A 22,371-nucleotide genomic window follows, 5' to 3' on the forward strand; every position below is an offset into this window, starting at 1 on the left:
TGAAATAGGGTCTTACTAGACTTTATCTGTGTTGACACATGCCTATAATCCTAGCACTTGGGAGGCTGAAACAATCAGACTGCTTCAAGTTCAAAGTCACTCTGGGCTACAACTCTATCTGTAGCCAGTCTGGCCTCAAAACTGAGCTTTTCCTGCCATAGCCGTCCATAGTGCTGGGATTACAGTCGCCTACCTTAGTACTTGGCCTGTGGTTTCACAGAAAGAAGGTTCAGTCTTATCATACATTTCAGCAACTTCAGCATATTGTACATTTCTTCCCTTATCAAAAACAGAACTTTCACCTTTTCACTCAAAGAAAGCATATTAATAGCTTTTCTCTGGTGCACCTGAGTTGCCAGCACCACTAATCTTGCACTATAGGGTTGAGTTAGGGTAGAAGAAATAAAAAGCAGAAGGAAGACAATCATAATAAGGGGCCAGCCAAATAGCTCAGTTTGATCCCCAAGGCCTGCCAGACCAGCCCCATCCCCGGGGCGTGCTGAGACAGCAATTGAGACTGGACATGGTAGTGTGCGCCTATAATCCCAGTTCTTGGGAGGCTGTAAACAGGCAGATCACTACAAGTCCAATCTAGTAGTGAGACTCTGAATACCTTGTAGACCTTTCCCTAAAATACCAAAAAAAAAAAAAAAAAGAAAGAAAAGAAAAGAAAAGAAGGGGCTGGGGAGATGGCACAGTGGAATAAGCACATCCCTGGCAAGCACAAGGACCTGAGTTCAATCCCCGGTTCTGCAAAAAAAAAAAAAGAAAGAAAGAAAGAAAGAAAGAAAGAAAGAAAGAAAGAAAGAAAGAAAGAAAAGAAAATTTTATTTTATATTACTTATTTATTTTTAATTAATTAATTTTTGCGGAACCATGGCTTGAACTCAGGTCCTTGTGCTTGCCAGGGAAGCGCTTATTCCACTGAGCCATCTCCCCGGCCCCAAGAAAAGAAAATTATATGAAAAACCATACTTTGCAAGAAGACTGTAACTCCAGGCCATCGCGGTGATCGCCCAGCAGCCACCCTGCCAAGTGATGTTGGCTGCATTTCCTGCATACCCTTTCCTCCCGGAGCAGACCCATTGCCAAAAGGCCAAAACCTGGGTCAATTAAGAAAGTAACAGGCTGAGTGAGTCCAGACTAATTAAATCACCTGTTTCTAAAAACCATGCCAGCAAATAGGCTGGTACCTTCGGGGGGCCTGCATGCGCTCACTCTCTCTTTTTCTCTCTCTCTCTCTCTCTCTCTCTCTCTCTCCCTCTCTCTCTCTCTCTCTCTCTCTCTCTCTCTCTTTCTCCCTTAGCTTTTCACCACCTCAAGAAAAGTATTGTGTCCAGTTCCAAACCATAATGCATCTCATTTCTGGGAGTACCCAGATTACCTTCTAAGTGTGTCCTACACTCTCTGTGTTTACCTAAGGACCAGTGATATGAACCTTTTAAGAGCTTTCAATATAACAAATAGGTGGCTGCAGCATGCATGCTACTGGTTCACCTTCACTAAAATAGATCTTACTCATGCATTTTTTTCACATATCCTAAAGTATTTTCTCTGCAACAGAAGCCAGTGAACCCTCTGCAGCCAGGTGAATTCAGTTTGAGGAACTCTCAGACCCAGCACAGTGACAAGGCCATGGTCAAGTGATATAACAGTTACCTGAACACAGCACTGCAGCACTTGAACAGTCAACCTGCTGAACAATAGGGTTACCACATGAGCAAGTGGTAGTTTATACATTGCAGGTATACGAGACAAAGGGGTTCACGACGTAGGCAAGATAACACACATTTTATCATGACACTCAGAATGCTGTGTAATTTAAAACTTGCTACTTCTGGAATTTGCCATTTAGTATTTAACAGTAGCTAACTAGTGGTAAACAGAAACACATTAAGTGAAACCAGGTAAGGAAACTACTCCATACAAAAATTCCTTACTGGGGCCGGGAAGATAGCTCAGTGGAATAAGTGCTTGCCTGGTAAGCACAAGGACCTGAGTTCAATCCCTGGTTCAAAAAAAAAAAAAAAAAAAAAAAATTCCTTACAAGATAAAATTAAAGTGACAGAAAATAGAATAGTAACCACAAAGGACTGGGAAAAGATTGGCTTTAAATGAGGCCAGGGAACACTTAGGGTAGTGGAAATGTTCTGTATCTTATGACTAATTTTTGTCAAAAACCATCTAAACTGTACACTTAGAACTGGTGGGTTTTGTAATATGAGAAGTATACTTCAATACCATTATTTAAAAATAAACATTTGCAGGGGCTGGAGAGATGGCTCAGTGGTCTAAAGCACCTACTTGGAACAAGCTTGGCAAAGCACAGGGACTCCGGTTCAATCCCCCTGCACCACATGCCTGCCAGCCCTGCCCCCAGGTGGGCTGAGCTGGCCACACACACACACACACACACTAAATAAATGTAAAAATAAATAAATAAATAAAAATAAACATTTGCAATTACATCCAGGCCAGATGTTGTGACACATGCCTATATTCCTAGCACTTGGGAGCTGAAGCAAGAGGACTGCTGTTGAGTTCAAAGCCACCCTCGGCTACAAAGCAAGGCCTACATAATGAAACTGTCTCAAAAAGACAAATAGAAAAATATATATATATGTACATATATAAATGGGAGGGTGTTTTCACCCCAGTAAGTCAATCCTCACCCAATCAAACTAGCATTTTGTCCCTAATACCCATAGAAACACTTTACATTAACACATGAAATAAGAACTCTGCATCTAGCTAAGAGAGAGGAAGTGGAAGATGATGCTAGAACATCTGCTGCCAAAAATATAAGGAAGTACTTTTACAACAATGGGCACTTGGGAACAGACAATTTGAAAAGGTCTCTCAAGGGATAACACTAAGGATAGTGAGTACCAAAATAATGATAACCCACTAACAACTCATATAGCTTTCACAGTAACAACCTATACAATGGATCCTAAAATGTGGGTAGTCACACAAAGGAGAGCACTTAAGCATTTTACCACTAATTACAAAGAGAAAAGTAGTAACTTTATAGTAGAGAAACTTGGCAAGTACAACATTAAGAAGTATAGGCGTTAAAGATGTATTACCAGTTACTGGACAAACCATAAATCATAAGCATGCTGACATAATATGGTCCATGAAGACCACAATATCATTTATGATATATTCTGTCAAAAACACAATCCAATACAAACACGCAAGCCCAGCCTACAAAATGTCTGACATAGTCTATAAAATCCCTAGGCTATCCTGTTCCACTATACCAATAGCACTAAAGTCAAAAGCTAAATCTTTGTTCCAAATTAAAGGAAACTGATGCTTGTAGTGATGCATACCCATAATTCAAGTACCAAGGAGGCTGAAGCAGGAAGACTGCAGCAAGCTCAAGGCCAGCCTGGGCTAATACAGTAAGATCTAGGCCAGCCTGAACTACAAAAGGATATCCTGTCTCAAAAAAACTAATTAAAATTAAAGTAGAGAAATATGACATCTACAGCAATTAACCACTAAGAAGAATATATGCAGCGTATTATTTGTTGAAAAATAAAAGAAATTTAAAAAAAAATAAAAAAAATAAAAAAATAAAAAATAAAATAAAAAAAAAAAAGAAATATGACATCTACATTTCATGTGCAGTCCTAAACTGCAATCAAAGGGGGGGAAAAAAAAAAAACACTTAAAAATTAGAGTAATTGTCAAATTTTAATTACAGACTATATCTCTGACAACAGCATTTGTCAGTGTTAAATGTCCTAATTTTAATAAAAGTACATGAGGTAAGTGGGCCTGATGTATCCTGAACTTCAGTTTAGAGATAGTTCAAAACAATATAGAAGACAAACTTTACAAAATAACGTATCTACATAAGATACAATAGTTACACCACCAACTCCCTTCATTGAAAAAAATGGTTTATACTGCTTGATCAATTATGCATGGCTATATCTTATAATCTGAGCAACTAATTTGTTTTTGATTTTTTTTTTTATGTATTTTGTACAAGGTCTCACTATGAAGCTTGGACTTCAGTCTCATAGTGATCCTTCTGTTTTCAGCCTCCCCAGCACAGGGATTACAGGCTTGCGCCACCACACCTGGACTTGATGGCTTAGCCTGCCTGGGGCCTGGGCCGGCTCAGAATGGGTACCGGGGATTGAAACTCCATCCCTGCACTTGCCTAAGAATGCCCTTAGTTCATTGAGCTATCTTGCCGGCCCTGAGCAACTAATTTGAAGATAACAAAACATAATACATTAACTATTGTTAATCCATTATCTTGTTTTGAAATTCTGTATTACTTTTGTTTTCTCTTTAAAATAAATTTTTTTTTAATTTTATTCATTTATGTGTGTGTGTGTCTGTCTGTCTGTCTGTCTGTCCAGCTCAGCCCACCAGGGGGCGCGGCTGGCTGGCATGTGGTGCTGGGGGATTGAACTGCGGTCCCTGTGCTCTACCAAGCTTGTTCTAAGTAGGTGATTTAGACCACTGAGCCATTTCACCAGCCCCATAAGGTGTTGTTTTTTTTTTTGATCTGAATGCCCTCAGGGGTGGTTTGGCTGGCTGGAGTGTTGTGGGGATCGAACTACAGCAACCTGAGGCTGACAGCTTTGTGGAAGCAGCCACTTAAACAACTGAGCTAAGGCCAGGCCCCCCTAAAATAAAATTTTAAAATACATATAAACACTTGAGCCTAAAATACACGGAAGTTCTTTGTATTATTTTTTACTATTTCTAATGAAGTGTTCAAAACAAAAAGCCAGGGAGATAACTCAGTGGTATAAGCACCTGCCTGGCAAGCACAAGGTCCGAAGTTTGCTTCCCAATACCCAAAAAAAAAAAAGAAAAGAAAAAGAAACTGGAGGGTGGGGGGACTTCTCACTTACTTGTGGCCACATAGCCTAACTGTGGAATCAAATGTTCATCTGCAGAGTTTTCTCGACCAGGTACCAATCGCTGATACTTAGTTGGATGAGGGTTTCCATCGACATCCACCAAGAATGGTGGAGGCATAAGATGAGGAGCCTGCTGAGTTTGCTCATCTAAGACATAATTATTAGAATCTCTAATCAGCGGTCGGTAGTCAGTATGGAAGAACATTTGATCAGGAATCTAGAAAAGTAAAGTTTATACAATGACATTATGATATCTGTATGTTAAAGAAAATACGTATTAAATATTAAACACAAGGAAATCAAATCAATACAACTAAAGTATTTCCAAGCCATTTCTCACAACTATTTGTTCTATATATAAGAAAATATGGGGAAAAAAAATAACCTTTTCATATGGTTTGCTGCATCCAAAACCAAATATCAAAAGATGCCCATGAGAATCTGTACAGGCAAAATGTTGTCCATCTTGTGAAAACTTGCAGTCAAACACAGCTCCATGTCCTTGGCCTTCAATCTAGGAACGTCACAGTGAAGACAGTTAAGACTGATCCTTGGGGCTGGTGAGATGGCTCAGTGGTCTAAAGCACCTACTTAGAACAAGCTAAGCAAAAACGCAGCGACCGCGGTTCAATCCCCAGCACCACATGCCAGCCAGCCCCGCCCCCTGGTGGGCTGAGCTGGACACACACACACACACACACACACACACTAAATAAATTAATTAATTAAAAAAAAAAAAAGACTGATCCTTGGCAAGCATTCTAGCTATGAAATGTAGACAACCTGCTACAATATATCCCTTCCTGAATTCCACCCCCCACAATGCTGGGGAGCAAACCCAGGCTTTATACACACAATTCTAGACAGCACTATACCACTGAACTACACCCCAAGTCCTCTACAAGAAACACTTAATGAACAACCTTCTATTAAGCAAAAACATCAGTACCATCATATGCATTTTAAACAACACTAACACAGTAAAAAAAAAAAAAAATTGAGAGATATTCTAATGTTAGTTCTCAAAATGAACACTCGCAACCAATCTAAAAGGAGGGCTTTCTTTATTCCTTACAAGCGAATGACGAGCAATCCCACTCATCAGCTTTATATTTTCCTATTTAACAAAAAGACTAACATCTATTAAATAAATGATTAGAGATTAACAACATCTGATCTTTATACACTAAAATTAATTTTTTCTGGAAGTTAAGGAGGGTACCACTACGATGACTGGCACAGAAATGGGCAACGCTGCAAGCCTCCAGTGCATACATATAAATGCTGGCAGCTGCTCAACTTCAATCCAAAACCAATTTCAGGAAGGGTGCTGTTCTCAGAACATCTGATCATTAGTTTAAACTTTTTTTGAGCTAGGGCTTCACTTTGCAGCTCAAACTGGCCTCACTGAACTCACTTTGTAGTCTACATTAGCCTCAAACTACCAGTAATCCTGCCTCAGCCTTCCAAGTAGTAGGATTACAGGTATGTGCCACCACACCTAGCCAAACCTTATTCTTCCTTTTTAGCAGTGTAGCATACTAATTCACCATCGTCAATGTATGGATAAGTTAGTTGTTTAGTTAACAGTACTACATGAAGCTACACCTTTGTTGTCTGGACCTATAATTTTCCAATAAGTAAATTTTAAGTATGATCAGTGGTAGAAAAATGAATCATCCACCCACTGTTTGTGAAAACAAACATATCCATGCCCAAGTAAGTCACTACACTAACAGTAGTACTTCACTTTCCCCTACCACTATTACACTACACATGGGAGGGTACCAAGTAGCAAACTTAGAAAAACTGAAGTGGCTGCTATTATTCAGGACACTGCTGACTAAGGCAATCTATACCAAAACAGATATTCTTCTCTGGCTGACTGCTACAACATGGGCACACAGAACCAGTCACACATGATCTCTGGGAGCCACCTCACCATGGCAGCTCCCTCTCACAAATCCACAGCTGTGCTCCTACCACAGTAAAAAAACAGGCAGATGAGCAAGAGCAGCAGGGTCCTGAGGCTGGCAAGGAAGACAGTGACAGCTACTCTCTCCAGGATACCTGTGGGCCAAAGGCACAGACAGTAGCTTTCCCACAGATACCAATTGAGAGGCAAGTCTTCCATATGGGCAAACCTATTTCACCAGACTTAGAATTAGGTTTTTGGTAATTCCTGAAAAAAATGTCACCTGCAATTGTGCCTACAGAACAACTCGATGTCACCCTGAAGGTGATTATATATGTAGGGTTGTTCTGATGGTACTGACAATCCTGTGGGATTAGTCTAGCACTAGAGAATTAAAAAGTGTCTCAGGAGAAAAAATAAGGAGAACTCAGTGTAAAAGGTCAATTACTGAAGACAATACTATGTATTACAACAAATACTGTGAAATTCATATTACTTTAACTGAAATTCTGTATCACTTATTTTTTAATTCTAATTTATACTCTTTAAAAATTAAAAAAAAATTTTTTAAAGGCCAATTATCATTTGGCTTAGAGGTCATGCCAATTATGTTGCTTAAAGCCTGAATTAATGTCATTCTTTGCTATGATAAGCTAGGTTCAACCTGGACTAGTCTTTCTGAGTTTTTTTAACTTTTTTTTTTCATTTTTTTATTATTAATTTTATTGAGCAAGGGTTAGCAATAAGACAGTTTCAAAACCAATTAGTAGGACACTTTCAATAATTAATACATTGCACATTGTTGTCTCTTTCTGAGTTTTAAAGGGTAACTAAGGAGATGGATGTACTCTGCAGTTTTAAGGTATTAGAAAAATTGTCCAAAAAGGCCTATTTCTTTTTCCAATAATTTCCAATAAATAATTTTTTAAAAATACAAATACACATATAAGGAAAAAAGAAAAATTCTAATGATATTTGAACCCTGTATACTATTTAGGGACATATGTTGAATAATAGTTACTAAGTACTACCTTACTAGTAATTACTTCTTACAGCTTTATGTTATCAACTATTTCAATAAATTCCACCAGTGAAAAACTTGTGTAACTACCATAGATTTGTGAATTTAAACAGGAATAATTCTCACACAAAAAAGCTACACAGTGGTTCCTCACTTAAGGTTATGTTCCAGACACCCCCACGATGAGCAAAGTAGTGATGTTATGTTTTAGTATTTATATATATTTTAAGGTTTTATAAACCCTTCCCACGCCCTTATAAACCTTTCCCATAGATGTAAAAACACTTCTAATGTTTTTTTTTTAAATATTTATTTATTTTTATTTATTACATTTATTTATTGTGTGTGTGTGTGGCCAGCTCAGCCCACCAGGGGGCGGGTCTGGCTGGCATGTGGTGCTGGGGATCGAACCGCAGTCCCTGTGCTTTGCCAAGCTTGTTTCAAGTAGGTGCTTTAGACCACTGAGCCATCTCTCCAGCCCCTTCTAATGTTTTCAACCATTTTCTTTTTCTTTTTTTTTTTAACCATTTTCTAAGCTTGTAAATCTACATAATTTTAACAACATATGTATACTGTACAGCACTGCAAAATCCTACGATATAGAAAAAAATCCACCATAAATAATTTAGATTAATATTTTTTTGAAAACCCACAAAACAGTGAGTTTGTGAAAGTTGAAATATGCAAAATATTGAGGGACTGCTATATAGCACCAGGCATAGTGGCACATGCCTGTAACCTCAGCACTCAGGAGGGTGAAGTAGAAGGATTGCTGCAGGTTCAAGACCAGCTTGGGCTACAAAGTGAGCTCAAGGCCAGCCTGAAATGCATAACATGACCCTGTCTCAAAAAGACATAAAGAAAAAAAAAATTTTTTTTACACAGATAACTTCTGAAAATCTTTTCCTTTGTGTATATATAAGACAATCATACAGAGAATTTCATGGGTGTACAGCTATTTAAGTCAGACACTTATTAAGTATCCTAAGTACTTGGGCAGTATCCTGAATTTTACAAAAACTGACAAAACATACAAACTAAATTCTAACACTCATAAACCCAAATTACTCTAAGCAAATGCAAGAATGCACTAAGACCCTCACTTACCGTATTAAAATAATGTTTCAACTTGGTGCCTTTTGTAACATCCCATATAAATATGCTGCCATCATGTCCTGCAGATAACATAATTCTGGAATCAAAAGGATGTGTCTCCAAAACAAATACTTCATCAGCATGTCCCTTTATTCAAAAAGTCATAATATTAATGAAAATTTATAAGTTTTAAGTTGAAAATTGTATTTATAAAATCATTCATACTGTCCAATTACATAAGGGATTTAAAAATAAAAATACATCAATGATAGCAAGTAAAATATTTTTATGTATAAAAATTTTCAGTCATTTAGTAGGTTAAAGCAACTTGTTCAGCATATTAATTTTACATATAACAGTTCAAAAAATTCTGATTGGTCACATGTTGCAAAAACTACCTACCATTAAGTTATGAAGCAGTTGTCCAGTGTAAGAATTCCAGACTTTGAGGACATGATCATTCACAGCTGTGACAACAATGCTATCATTCTGATTCCAAGCTATCATTGTTACTTTGGGCTTCATAAATCTTTCTTCTTCTGAAGACAAGTCTCTAACAAAAAAGTGCACATGGTATAAATCATTTGGCTAGTAGGGTATACAATGTGTATGATCCCTGACTAATAAAACAGTAACCAAAGAAATCTTTGTGTGCCTATTTTATTAATCCTATTATTTATAGAGGATTCATCACACCTGAACAGATTACCTGGAAAGAAATCAAGGCAAAACAAGGTAGGTAGTAGACAAGTTAGAAGGAGCTCAGAGCTACAGACACATTTTAGGACACCACATCCACTTATAAAAGTACAGATATTCCACATTTAACTGCCTGTTTAACTGTTTATAGATTCAGAGCTTGTCTTTTTTTTTTTTTTTTTTTTTTTGTACATTTCTGTACGTGTTGTTTACTGAGCCTCAACATCTTTTTGATGTAGTACACATTGTTCATACAATACTGTAATTTTTGTTGACTGGACTCTGCAGTACAATATTGTCATTTTATATTGTCAAATGTTATAGTACTGCATGTCAGAGGTATTCAAATAAAAGCAAAGCCGTCAAGTTGAAATCTCCTCTATTTCTTTTTTTCTTTTTCTTTTTTGGCAGAACCAGGGACTGAACTCAGGCCCTTGCACTTGCCAGGCAAGCACTTATTCTGAGCCATCTCACCGGCCCTCCTTAGACTATTTCTTTGTTCTGAATATTGTAATGTACTTACTATCCACAATTCTTCATTTAGTGACCAATTTAATTAACAATCCAGTCACAGGATCATAGCTTGGTCATTAAATGAGTGTAAGGTTATTCTCCCTGTCTTTTTTTATTATTATTATTCTCTTCCCTGGAAAACTAAGCAGCTTTTAGTCTCATTTTCAAGTTTTTCAGGAATAAGGCAAGTGTTTCTACCCTTAGTACTCCTACTCAATATAAGTCCCGAATTTTAGCCAGAGCAGTTAGGGCAGATAAAACAAATGGAATACAAAAGAAAAAGAAACCAAATTATCCTCGGTTGCAGATGATATGATCATATACTCTGGAAACTGTAAAGACTCCACCAAAAAATTTTCAGAGCCAGTAAATGAATTCAGCAAAGTAGCAAGATACAAAGTCAGCATTAAAATATCAACAGCTTGGAGCAAAAGTACAGCTGACCATAGGGAAACTGCCTGATAAACACTGGTCCTGATTTCAATTACTAGTACTAAAAAAAAGCAACTTTTTCACATACCAATAATGTACTAGAAGGAAAACAATTCCCTGCACAACAGCTTCAAAAAAAATAAATAAAACATCCAAGAATCATTCTAAATAAGGAGATGACAGACCTCTACATGAAAATTTCTGAACACTAAAAAAACTGAAGACATTAGAAGATGGAAAGACACCCTATGTGTATAGATTGGTAGAATTAAAACAGCCATATTAAGGAAAGATAAATAAAACAGCCTTGGAAAGTAATATATATTTCAAAATACTGAAAATAATTTTGGTGATTTGTAGTGTTGGGTAGGTACTGACATACCTTCAATATCATTTTATAAATCATAATTTTAGCATACAAAATTCCCACTGAAGCCCAACTTTTCAAAATTTTAACAAGAAAATATGTTCTACTTTATTCTCTAGCCTTAGCTCCAAGCTAGTTTCACAAATTCCAAAATTCCTATCTACAAAAAAGTAAAATTCCCACATTTGACATACTTGCTTTAATTCTGTAATTGTTTTTCACCTGTAGGAGATTTTAAATGCAAAACTAAGAACAACGTCAATTAATACAAGTAAACACTGCACCTTCCAACACTAATTTGGATATACTGACTTTTAAGTGTTCATCAGACATAGAATAGGTAACTATTTAAACAGAAAATGGCTAAAATCCTCTTGAGGAAGTAATCAGTAATTAAGGACAGGATAGTTATGCAACCACTTACAATGAACAGCCTCAACTTACCCTGAGATTTTGGTAGCCATATCCAATAAAATACTTCTCCATTCTAACTGTTCAAACCTCCAAATCCGTGCTGTTCCATCTCTGCTACCACTTAGGAACCTTAAAAGATTCAGAAAATGTTCATCTACTCACATACCTGCTATCAAGGTCTACAATGAAAATTAACAAGCAAGAATAACTTTAATGTAGCTATCTTGATGACAGCCAAATCTACAGGTGTTATGGTTATTTAGGGCTTATCTGGTTTGCTATGGAAGAAATGTGCTTTGCTATAATTTACCTGGTACTACAAAATGCAATCAGCAGATTTTAATAATGACTTTTGAGTTTTGAAAAAGACAATATAAAAAAAGTATGTGGAGAAACAGGAAAATTAAAGGTATATGAGAAATTAATGAGAGCAAAAATTCATTTGAAGCATCTTAATTTTAAGCTCTAATTTCATATTAGACAATGTGTAAAAAGAATCAAATGAAAGCAAGCATAAAAACTATAGCTTAGGAAAGGCATCTTATCTTAGGTACCAGAAAGAATTTAATTTAGATATAATTTAGGTAATTTCATTGCAGAATATATCACAGTAATGGATTAGAAAGATTTTTAACAGACTTAAACAGAAAGAATTTCCTTTTTTTTTTTTTTTTTTTTTTTTTTGTCTTTTGAGACACTGGCATTGAACCCACTTTGCAGACCACACTGGCTTTGAACTCTCATCAATGTTCTACAACTGGTGGAATTTCATCATTCTTAAACCTAACTTTTTCAGAAAATTGGACATCTAGCCAAAGAAAAAGCCAGTTGTGGTAGCACATACCTGTAATCCCAGCACTAAAGAGACTGAAGCAGGAGGACTGCGATGAGTTTCAGGCTAGCCTGCCTTACTTGAGTTTCAGGCCAGACTGAACTGCACAACAAAACTGTCTCAAAAAGACAAAAAAAAAAAGCTAACAAAGAAGGGTTTTTGTTCTTAGACTCCAACCAATAACTCTTTAGATCTTACTGAGATTGATCACAATTATAACTTATTTTGTCATGCTAATTCTGTTTAAAATTATAAAATTGGCCATACTACTTGTGTAGCATTATTTGGCAACTGAAAATATTAATACTATGTCTGTCATAAGACTCTGAAAGAAGTGTACAAATAAATTTATGGCTTAGCAATATGTTTGACAGATTGGGACTGTAACGTCTATTAGTGCTACTCTATGTCTATTTACCTGAGACTTTGTGATAATATTTTTAAGTATTTTCTATCATGACAGTTATCTTCTTATGGGAAAAAAATAGTAATTACTTAAAAAAAATCTTAAGTGTAATGGGTTTCCCTCTACTCTAGACACTTTATATTCAATTAATGTATTTACCAATATGTCTGCAATATAAAAAGTCCTAATGCCATAGTTAATGATATACTAAACATACATTTCAAAACTGCTATGAGAAGATTCTAAATGATCCACTAGAAAAAAAGTAAGAATGTAAGGTCTTGGTTGATTTTTGAGTGAATCATTCCATAATGTAAACTATATATATCAAAGCATTATACTGTAATTATTTGTCAATCAAAATACTAAGTAAAAGAAAAATATACAAAATGGTATCTTCACTATATGCCTAAAAATATATATAAAAACACACACACTTACATGGCAAACATATACTTACCGGTCACCACTGTTACAAAATTGGATACTATCTACTTTATCCTAAAGGGGTAGAAAACAAACACCAAAAAAGAAAGATTATCTACATAGTTTGTAAATTTTTATTTCAGTGATAGCACATTTGGTTTAACAAAAAAGAAATTTACCCTTGCGTTGCTTACCCCAGTCATTTAATGTGTACAGTGATACGAAGTACAAGGACTCTAAGGATGTAATAAACCATCACTCTCCTTTCAAAGCTAAGCGCATCCAGGAGAAAAGCCTTGTACATAAAATCATACCTGTATTTATATTATGTCTGTTTAAAACAACTTTATGGCTATGCAAAGGAACATGGGGAAAGTGACATAAATATAAAAACTTTAAAGCATCTGAAAACAAGGTATTTAAATTTCAGTATTTACATACAAAAAGAAATTTATGTTACTGCACACGCTTGACCAAGACAGCAGTGCACTGGAAATCAACCCATCCAGATCAGCAACCATATCAAGACTTAGTGCTTAGAGCTAAAATTACCACTATGAAATATTACCACTTCCAAGCTACTAAGCTGAATTACAAACAACACTCTGCTCATTTATATACAATTCCTATTTCTAAGATCAGAATTTTTAAAAACCACTTGTACCTGAACATTTTTAGTTTTACATATATATAAAAATCTAGAGCTTAGAAGGAGTTCAGTAGAAGAGTACTTCCTCAGAATATGTAGGGCCCTAGACTAGATCCTCAGTATAACACACACAAAAAAAAGCAAAAATCTCTGGATTTCTTAATGTAATTCAGCAAAAAAATAAGATCACAATGACTCACCACAGAAAATGCAGCTATGATTTAGTATTTTTAAATCTAACAAAATAATTAAATCAAAAAACCTTTAAAGGGGGCCTGCGGGGAGATAGCTCAGTAAAATAAGCGCTTGCCTAGCATGTGCAAGGTCCTGAGTTCAATCCCCGGTTCGGCCAATAAATAAATAAATAAATACTATTAGTACAAATCTTTAAATGTTAAAATAAATAAATAAATAATTTAAAAAATAAATAAATAAAATAAAGGGGGCCTGCCCCTTAGCTCAGTTCTTTAAGTGGCTGCTTCAACAAAGCAGTCAGGCTCAGGTTGCTGTGGTTCGATCACCACAACTCAAGCCAGCCAAACCTGCCCTGAAGGCATTTGGAGAAAAAAAAAAAAAAAAAAAAAACCTTTAAAACAGTTAGGCCTGGTGGCAACACACCTGTAATCCCAGCATTTGGAAGGCTGAGGCAAGAGGATCACTGCAAGTTCAAGACCAACCTGGGGTCTACAAAGTCAGCTGAAGGCCAGCCTGAACTGCATAGCGAAACCATGTCTCAAAAGGACAAAAAATAAAAATAAAAAAATAAAATTTGTTAAACAGAGAAAAAGCTAAAAATGAAAAAATCAGAATCACAATTCCTTTTAGCAATAAGAATATCATAAATCTGTATAAAATTTTAAAATATGAATGCTTACTGTGTGACTTTCAAGTTCTGCAATTTTTTCAGGTGCTTCAAAACCCAAAAAATACATCCTGATTACATGATCAGTACTCCCTGTAGCTAAAAACATACCACCTGAAATAAAAAAAAAAGTTAAAACATCTTGCTTTTCTGAACAAATCAAACTTCTACATTAAATATTAAAAAAACAAGATCACTCATTCTAAAATTAATCAATAGATCCACTTTCTAACTCATCATCTAAAGAGCATATAAAAGCTGTACTTGCAGCCTCAATTAAAGTTAACTGAACTTGGACATGTTCACAGTCTCACTCTGCTTTACTAAGGACAGCAAGGTACTGACAAATGAGTACCATCACTCTAAAAATAATGGAACAAAGAGTCTGCTATCTAACCTACTTCACACACCTAAACATAGCTTGGGAAGAGTTCACTTGCTGAAGTTCTTAGACTTCTATGAGAGAGAACTCTTTGATCTATCAAAAGGGGAAAGAAAGGAAGGTGGCAGGTTACCTCCCAAACTCAATACATTCTACGAGAAAAGAAAGAGGGCCCAAGGCCCTGGGCTTAATCCCCAGCACCAAGAAGAAAAAAAGAAAAATTGGAAATGGTTTAAACTTAATAAATACGTGGAAAACAAACTAAACTAACAGAATCCTTATGAAGATTCTTTTTTTTTTTTTTTTTAAATTTTATTTATTTATTTGAGAGAGAGAGAGAGAGAGAGAGAGAGGCCAGCTCAGCCCACCAGGGGGCAGGGCTGGCCGGCATGTGGTGCTGGGGGATTGAACCGTGGTCCCTGATGCTTTTGCTAAGCTTGCTCTAAGTAGGTGCTTTAGACCACTGAGCCATCTCCCCAGCCCCCCTTATGAAGATTCTTAACAGCAGTTTAGTCATTAAAACAGTAAAACAATTTTTAAAATTACCAAAGAAGTTCTTACCAACACTAAAAGAAGAACAAAGCATTTGAACGCCTGGCCTAGGCTTTTCAGTAAACTTCAGGGGACGTGGACTTTAAAAAAAGAAGATACTGCTTTAAAATACATTAACTTAATACATTAACACATTTGAAATATTTGTTTTTTTTCTTTTTGAGATAAGGTTTCACTAAGCCATTCAGGCTGACCTTGAACTCACTTTGTAGTCCAGGCTGGTCTCACACTTACAACTATCCTCCTGCCTCAGCCTCCCATATACTGGAATTATAGGTGTGTTCCACCATGCCAGTTAGTTTTAATGGGGCACATTTAAATACAATACTATTCCTTTAGTACCTAACCATATACCAAATGTTCTCACCTATCAGAATGACCACCAGAAAAAAAAAATTATCTAGGTAGATTCTAAGGACCATTACTGCACAGTGAAAGAACAAGCCCACTAACCCCATGTTTTCTAAGCATGGTGACTAAAGCTCAAAACAGTCTAACACAGGGTTTTACAACCACCAGAGCATAGCCCAGTAGCACAGGGGCAGGCAATGAGCTGTCTTTCTTCTAGTAGTCACATTTTTTAAAAAGTACATAGAACCCAGATATGGGTGGCACATGCCCAGAGGCCCAGTCACATGGAATACACGGAGGCCAGGGACAAAGGCGCCTTGAGCAGGAGTCAAGAGGCCAGCCTGGGCCAACAGGCAACCCTATCTCAAAAAATAAAAATTAGTTTTTCATTTCACCCAACATATCCAAAATATTATTATCAACACATAATCAATCATAACACAATTTTAATAAAACTCTACATATTCTTTCCTATTTTACATTTGAACTTTCAGCATGTATTTGACACATAAAATACATCTATGTGAACACTCTATTTTCATCAAAAATATCTGATCTGTACTTAAAATCTTAAGTACAGATATCCAAAACTTATATTTCAAAACCTGAGACTCAAGTTGTCTGAAATATACTTAGAAATTTTCTAATAGCCCAAGTTTTAAAGCTGAATTAACAGGGCCTAAGAGATAGCTCGGTAGAATAAGCGCTTGCCTGGCAAGTGCAGGGTCCTGAGTTCAACCCAGTACCACAAAAAAAAAGGCTGAATTAACATTTCAACTCCTCAACTACACAAGCCACATCTGAAGTTGCACGAGTGACAGCTGGCTGCGGACTACAGCACTGGACATGACAGATCCATAATCCAGCTCTGTGATCCACTGTTCCTGCCGCAACATCTGGATACATATCTGACTGCACATTTCTAATATTTAAAAAAATGGTTCACATACACACTATTCTACTCTGGTTACACACACACACACACACACACAAAATGTGCTTGCTTAGAAAAGCTATATGTCTTTTACATATTCAATTTATGGTTTACCATAAGTGGTACTAATGCAAGGGTGTGGCAAAAATATAGTAATACTACACATATGCTCTATATAATTAACTCAAAAGTAAAAAGGCAACCACAATACCTAATCTCTCTACAGTCACATTTCATTTCATAAGATTAAATAACTGCATCAAAAAAGAAACTTGTTACCTACTGTCTCTTACCTGAATTTCAGAGATTGTAAATCCCACTGCCAAAAGCACACTGTCCCATCAGCACCCGTGGAAACCATGTATCTCTGAGAGCCTTTGGCCATGGGGCTAAACTAAAAAGCAGTGATATATATAAATCAGTTTCTAGAGATCATCCTTAACAGCCTTCCAAAATTAACTTCAACTGAAACTCTAAAGCAGTTAAACACAAGAAATTAAGAATACAGGTGACATAACACTGAAAAATCTAGCAGGGCATGGTGGCACATGCCCGTTATCACAGCACTTAGGAGGCTAAGTCAGGAGGACAGCCTTCATTTCCGAGCCAGCCTGGGTCACATAGTGAGTTCATGGCCAGCCTGGATTATAAAGCAAGATCCTCGCTCTCAAAAAAAAGGTGAAAAATCTAACATTGTACATTATTTTATATACAATCTGATCTCAATGAAAGATGACTTTTAATACTAATAAGAATTACCAAGAAAACTTTTGCACAGTAAAGATCCAGTCCCTTGATATTAAAGCAATCACAGAGCCTCAGAAAATAAACCTATCAGGTATAAGAAGTAACTTGACAGAATGGCCAGCAGAAAAAATATGAAATTCAAAATCCACCCTGATACAGAACAAAGGTCTCATCTCCAATCTGGCAGGGAAACAAATGGTTCACCATAAGTGGTGCTAACACAAGGGTGTGGCAATCTGGAGAAAAACAAATGCTAGATCCAAGTTTCAGACGAGGCCAGCAAGGTACATTCCCAATACACCAGTAACTCAAAAGTAAAATTATGAAAGTATTATTAAAAAAAAAAACCCCACAGATTCTATTCCAATTTAAAAACAGGGCTAACACTGTTTCTTTATTAAAGTACTCTGTGTACTATCAACGCCAGAGAAAGAAACACCATTTTGTTCCAAAGACATTCAGGGAGGCTTAGGAGAAAAATACAAGGAAAACAAGGAACACAATAGTCACAGGCTCAAGAGTGAATGAGAACATGGGATGGGACAACTGCGAAAATGAACACAGGTGATATGTTTTCACCATTAGAAGTCAGAAAATGGATTAAAGGGAGGAGATAATCTGGACTTAACAGTAAGGGATAATTAAGCAGCCAAAAAAAATTTGTCTGGTCAGAATACAATACTGACTGAAAGGAAACAGCTAAAATGCTACAGTAAAAAGCCAAAAAACAACACAATTAATTTAATTAACAATCTAATCTAATAATAATCTAAGAAGCAAAAATTTAGAACAGCTCCTCCCTCCCCACCCAAAATGTGAAGGACAGATGAGAAATAACAAAAGCTTGATTTAGGAGACAAGATAAAGAAGGAAGCTGAGCATAGCTGCACACATACCTATTATCCCAGCACTTGGCAGGCTGAAGGAGACAGATCTTAAATCAAGTTCAGCCTGAGCTACACAGCAACACCTTATTTATTAAAAAACATAAACAAAAAAAAAGGAGTTTAGAAAATAAAGCCTAGCTGTAATCCCAGCACTCAAGAAACTGAGGCAAGAGGATCACCAAGTGAAGCCAGCTACACAGTGAGTTCAAGGTCAGTCTAAAATACACAGTGAAGGCTGGTCCAAGTGCAGTGGTGTCTAAAATACACAGTGAAACCCTGTCTGAAAAGTCAAGAGAGAGGAGGGGAGAAGAGAGGGAGAGGGAGAGGGAGAGGGAGAGGGAGAAGAGAGAGAGAGAGAGAGAGAGAGAGAGAAGAGAGGGGAAGTAGGCTAGAGGGATGGGATAAGCATGTTTAACACAGAAGAAAATTTGTAAGGGAAATTAATGGTGATGTATCTTACTGTAAAAAATTTTAATCTTAGTTGCATTCTCTTAATGAATAGAATGATTTGTTCTAATGGTGTTAGTAAATAGGATCACAAGTCCGCATCCTGTACAGCAATTAACCACTAAGAAGAATATATGCAGTGTATTATTTGTTGAAAAAAAAATAGTTTTATTAAAAAAAAATTTAATCTGCACATTCACTGTATGTTTTCAGCAATGACACATTTTCCCATACACTTTTCATTCCTGTATGTCCAAAGGGTTTTGATGCTACTGTGAATGTTACTGTTTCACTGAGTTTATCACTCATTACTCATAGTGCATAGGAAAGCTCTGACATCAGGGCAGTGATTGCCTATCCTGATGTTTTACTAAGCTCTCTGAGATTCTAATAGGTTTTGCCAGGATTCAGTGGCAAACCTGTAAAACCGGAGATTTATCTTTGTACCCCTGGTGTTGGGGTACAAAGTTGTTAAACATGTGTGCTTGTTAAACATGTGTGCCCACAAGTATGTGCTCTACCCTGGGACACACACCAAGGGCCCAAATCCTGAATCTGAGTTCTAAAAGCATTGTTTTTTGTACATCAAGCACACATGTTTAACAACTGAAGCCATCCTAACCAGCTCTTAAACAGCAACACTTCTTTTAGCCACTATCACTACTATAGAGCCTTGTTTTAGTATTCACAACCAAAGCTATTTTTCAATGACTATAATACACACTTCTGAGGAACATTAAAAACTGGAGTTTCAATTTCCTAAAATAGGTAAAGTAAATTTTACATAAAAACAATAGTGTTGTAGCTTATATCTGGACACCATCCCCAAGCCTCACATGCTCAAGGGTGGGATTTTGGAAATGACACATGGGTATGTGATACTGGATTAGCAGTATCATAGTCAGTCAGTCAGTCAGTCAGTCAGTCAGTCAGTCAGTCAGTCAGTCTGACTTCCCAGTATGATGCTGGGAAGTGAAGCCTGGTGGGAAGAGGTGAGTCACTGTGGGCGTGGCCTTGAAGAGTGTGAGAGTGTGTGTGTATGTGTGTGTGTGTGTTCACTCCTCTAGCCTTGATCCCTTTGTTTCTCCCTCCTGAACCATGAGGTCCTCCTCCCTGGCTTCAGTGCCAGCCAACCATGAACTAAAACCTCCACAAACTGAGCAAAATAAACCTCTAACTTGTGGGTGTCAGGGTTTTTGTCCCAGCAATGAGAAAGTAACTAGCCCAAGCAGTAAGAATAATAATCTCTCAGTTCTTTCTGGCTATATGTCTACTTCAAAGAAAGGCAAAGTAATTTTCCTGAAACCACATTTTGAATGACTACCACATATATACTGCATGCCAAAGATTTTTTTTTTCCCCTGTATTTAGTACAGGGTCTACAGGGTCTCACTACCCACAGATCAGACTTACAGTGATCCTTCTGTTTTCAGTCTCTCAAGAGATGGGATTACAGGCGCATGCCACCACAGTCTCAGCGCACAGTCTCAGTGCACTCGGGGTGGGGCCAGCACAGCATGCTAGGGATTGAACCCTGGCCCCCCACATCTGCCTAGGCAGGAACCTTAATATGCTGAGCTATTTGGCTGGCCCCTCAAAGATCTTAATATTCTACTTCTTAAAAATTGTTCAGGAGCAAAATAAGGAGTCTTGAATGTCTGTTGATCCTGTTTTGCTATTGAAGAATGTACTAGACATTGACAGGTAACTGGTCTCTTCAGTATTAAAATGCCAATCTACCCACATGCTTAGGTATACATTCTAGACAAAGCTAACAGTGTATGCTGGGAAATAGTGGTAAACTCCACTCAAACAAAATCCACTGTATTTACTCTGGGAAACTGGAACAGGAGACCCAGTCTGGGTAACTAAGTAAAACCCAGTCTCAAAATTAAAGAGTTGGGGGGGTCAGGGAGATGGCTCACTGGAATAAGTGCTTCCCTGGCAAGCACAAGGGCCTGAGTTCAATCCCTGGTTCTGCCAAAAAAAAATTAAAGAGCTGGGTGTAGGGGTCCTGCCCCATCAGCTCAGTTGTTTAAGTGCTTGCTTAAACAAAGCAGTCAGGCTCAGGATGCTGTGGTTTGAATCCAGATACTCCAAACCAGAAATGCCCTGAAGGCATCTTGAGGCTGCTAAAAGAAAAAAAAAAAAAAAAAAAAAAAAAAAAAAAAAAAAAGAGCTAGGTGTAATGTAGCACAGTGCAAGGCCATTGGGTTCAATTGCCAGCACCAGGGAAAAATCTCAAAGTTAGCAATTTAGAAGTACTTAGCAATATTTACAATGTTCAACCATCACCACAACTTAAGTGGATAGCTATGGTTTCCTAAGTAAATTGTAATCTGCTAAAGCATTTTCAATTCATCCCCTTGGTTTTACTTATTCATTTATTTTTAGTTTGGTATTCGTTTTGGTTTTGTTGTTGCTGCTTGGAGGATCTGTTTGTTCTTTGAGACAGGATCTCACTTTGTAATTCAGGCTGGCCTTAAACTCACTATGCAGCCCAGGCTGGCCTCAAACTCACTGCAACTCTCCTGCCTTGGTCTGTAATTGTTGAGGTTACAGGTATAAACGACCATGCTTCCCTGCTTTTTTTTTTTTTTTTTTTTTTTAGATAGGGTCTGGCTTTGTAGTGCCGGCTGGCCTTGACTCACTTTGAACTCACTATGTAACCCATGTAGGCCTCAACGTCACAGCAATCCTTCTGTCCTCCTGCCTCAACCTCCGAGTGCTAGGATTATATGCATGTGCCACCGTGCTCAGCTTTTCCCCATCCACTTGTATTTTTTAAACAGGCAATCAAACTTGAAAACTGAGTTTTATCTCTTCCTTTCCAACATTTACACATATTTTTCTTTTGCTTTTCCATTCCTATTAAGATCATGTTGAACAACTGCAGTAATACCATGCTAACTTTCCACAAAAATTTAATTTTACAGTATTTTTAATCTACAAAGAAGTCATAAAAAGTACACTGAGCATTCATGTACCAGTCACCACAATTAACAATGGTGAATAACCTGCTGCCATCCTTTCTATATGCACATACACTAAAGTAGACATAAACTGTCAGGACCTAGTGGGAGATGCATCTCCATGGCCTAACGCCCTCAGTCTGTCCCCTAAGAACAGAGATGTCCCCTACATAATAGTGAACCTCAGACAAGGAACTCACACTGATGCAACACACTATTATCTAATATGCAATTCATATTCAAACTACCTTTTTCTCCCAAACCCAGAACCCAAATCAAGGTGCATCTTTTTGTCACTTCGTTCTCACCTTTTTCTTTCTTGAAACTAACTTTTGAAGGATGTAAGAGATTTGTTAGAGAAATTATTTCCCAACTGGACTTCTCTACTTGCTACCTTATGAGACTCCAGTCATTTCTGACAGAAATACTAAGTGGGTGAAGAAAGATTTTTTTTTAACTACACCGTCAATGCATTTAACAACTACAGGTCTTTTCAGATTTGTTTTTCTTTCACTGACCTCACTCTTGAGTTTTTCTCAGTATTTACCTTCAATTTTCCTGTATAAATGTTTG

The 22,371-nt window shown here is 37.0% G+C and overlaps 1 protein-coding gene across 3 annotated transcripts in view; it reads right to left on the bottom strand.

The window, feature by feature from the left end:
• Brwd1 (bromodomain and WD repeat domain containing 1) overlaps positions 1 to 22,371 on the bottom strand; it is a 153,031-nt gene that overhangs the window by 101,488 nt on the left and 29,172 nt on the right. For all 3 annotated transcript variants that reach the window (XM_004631770.2, XM_023716038.1, XM_023716036.1), the window contains exons 9-17: positions 17,039 to 17,139; positions 15,470 to 15,540; positions 14,540 to 14,640; positions 13,050 to 13,090; positions 11,382 to 11,480; positions 9,329 to 9,479; positions 8,939 to 9,073; positions 5,281 to 5,409; positions 4,887 to 5,112 (exon numbers count right to left, since the gene is read on the bottom strand). In XM_004631770.2, coding sequence (XP_004631827.1) covers positions 4,887 to 5,112; positions 5,281 to 5,409; positions 8,939 to 9,073; positions 9,329 to 9,479; positions 11,382 to 11,480; positions 13,050 to 13,090; positions 14,540 to 14,640; positions 15,470 to 15,540; positions 17,039 to 17,139 — 1,054 coding nt within the window. The remainder of the gene's footprint in view (positions 1 to 4,886; positions 5,113 to 5,280; positions 5,410 to 8,938; positions 9,074 to 9,328; positions 9,480 to 11,381; positions 11,481 to 13,049; positions 13,091 to 14,539; positions 14,641 to 15,469; positions 15,541 to 17,038; positions 17,140 to 22,371) is intronic.

Source organism: Octodon degus, unplaced genomic scaffold (genome assembly GCF_000260255.1).
Source record: "Octodon degus isolate 3935 unplaced genomic scaffold, OctDeg1.0 scaffold00045, whole genome shotgun sequence".
Classification (NCBI taxonomy): Eukaryota; Metazoa; Chordata; class Mammalia; order Rodentia; family Octodontidae; genus Octodon; species Octodon degus.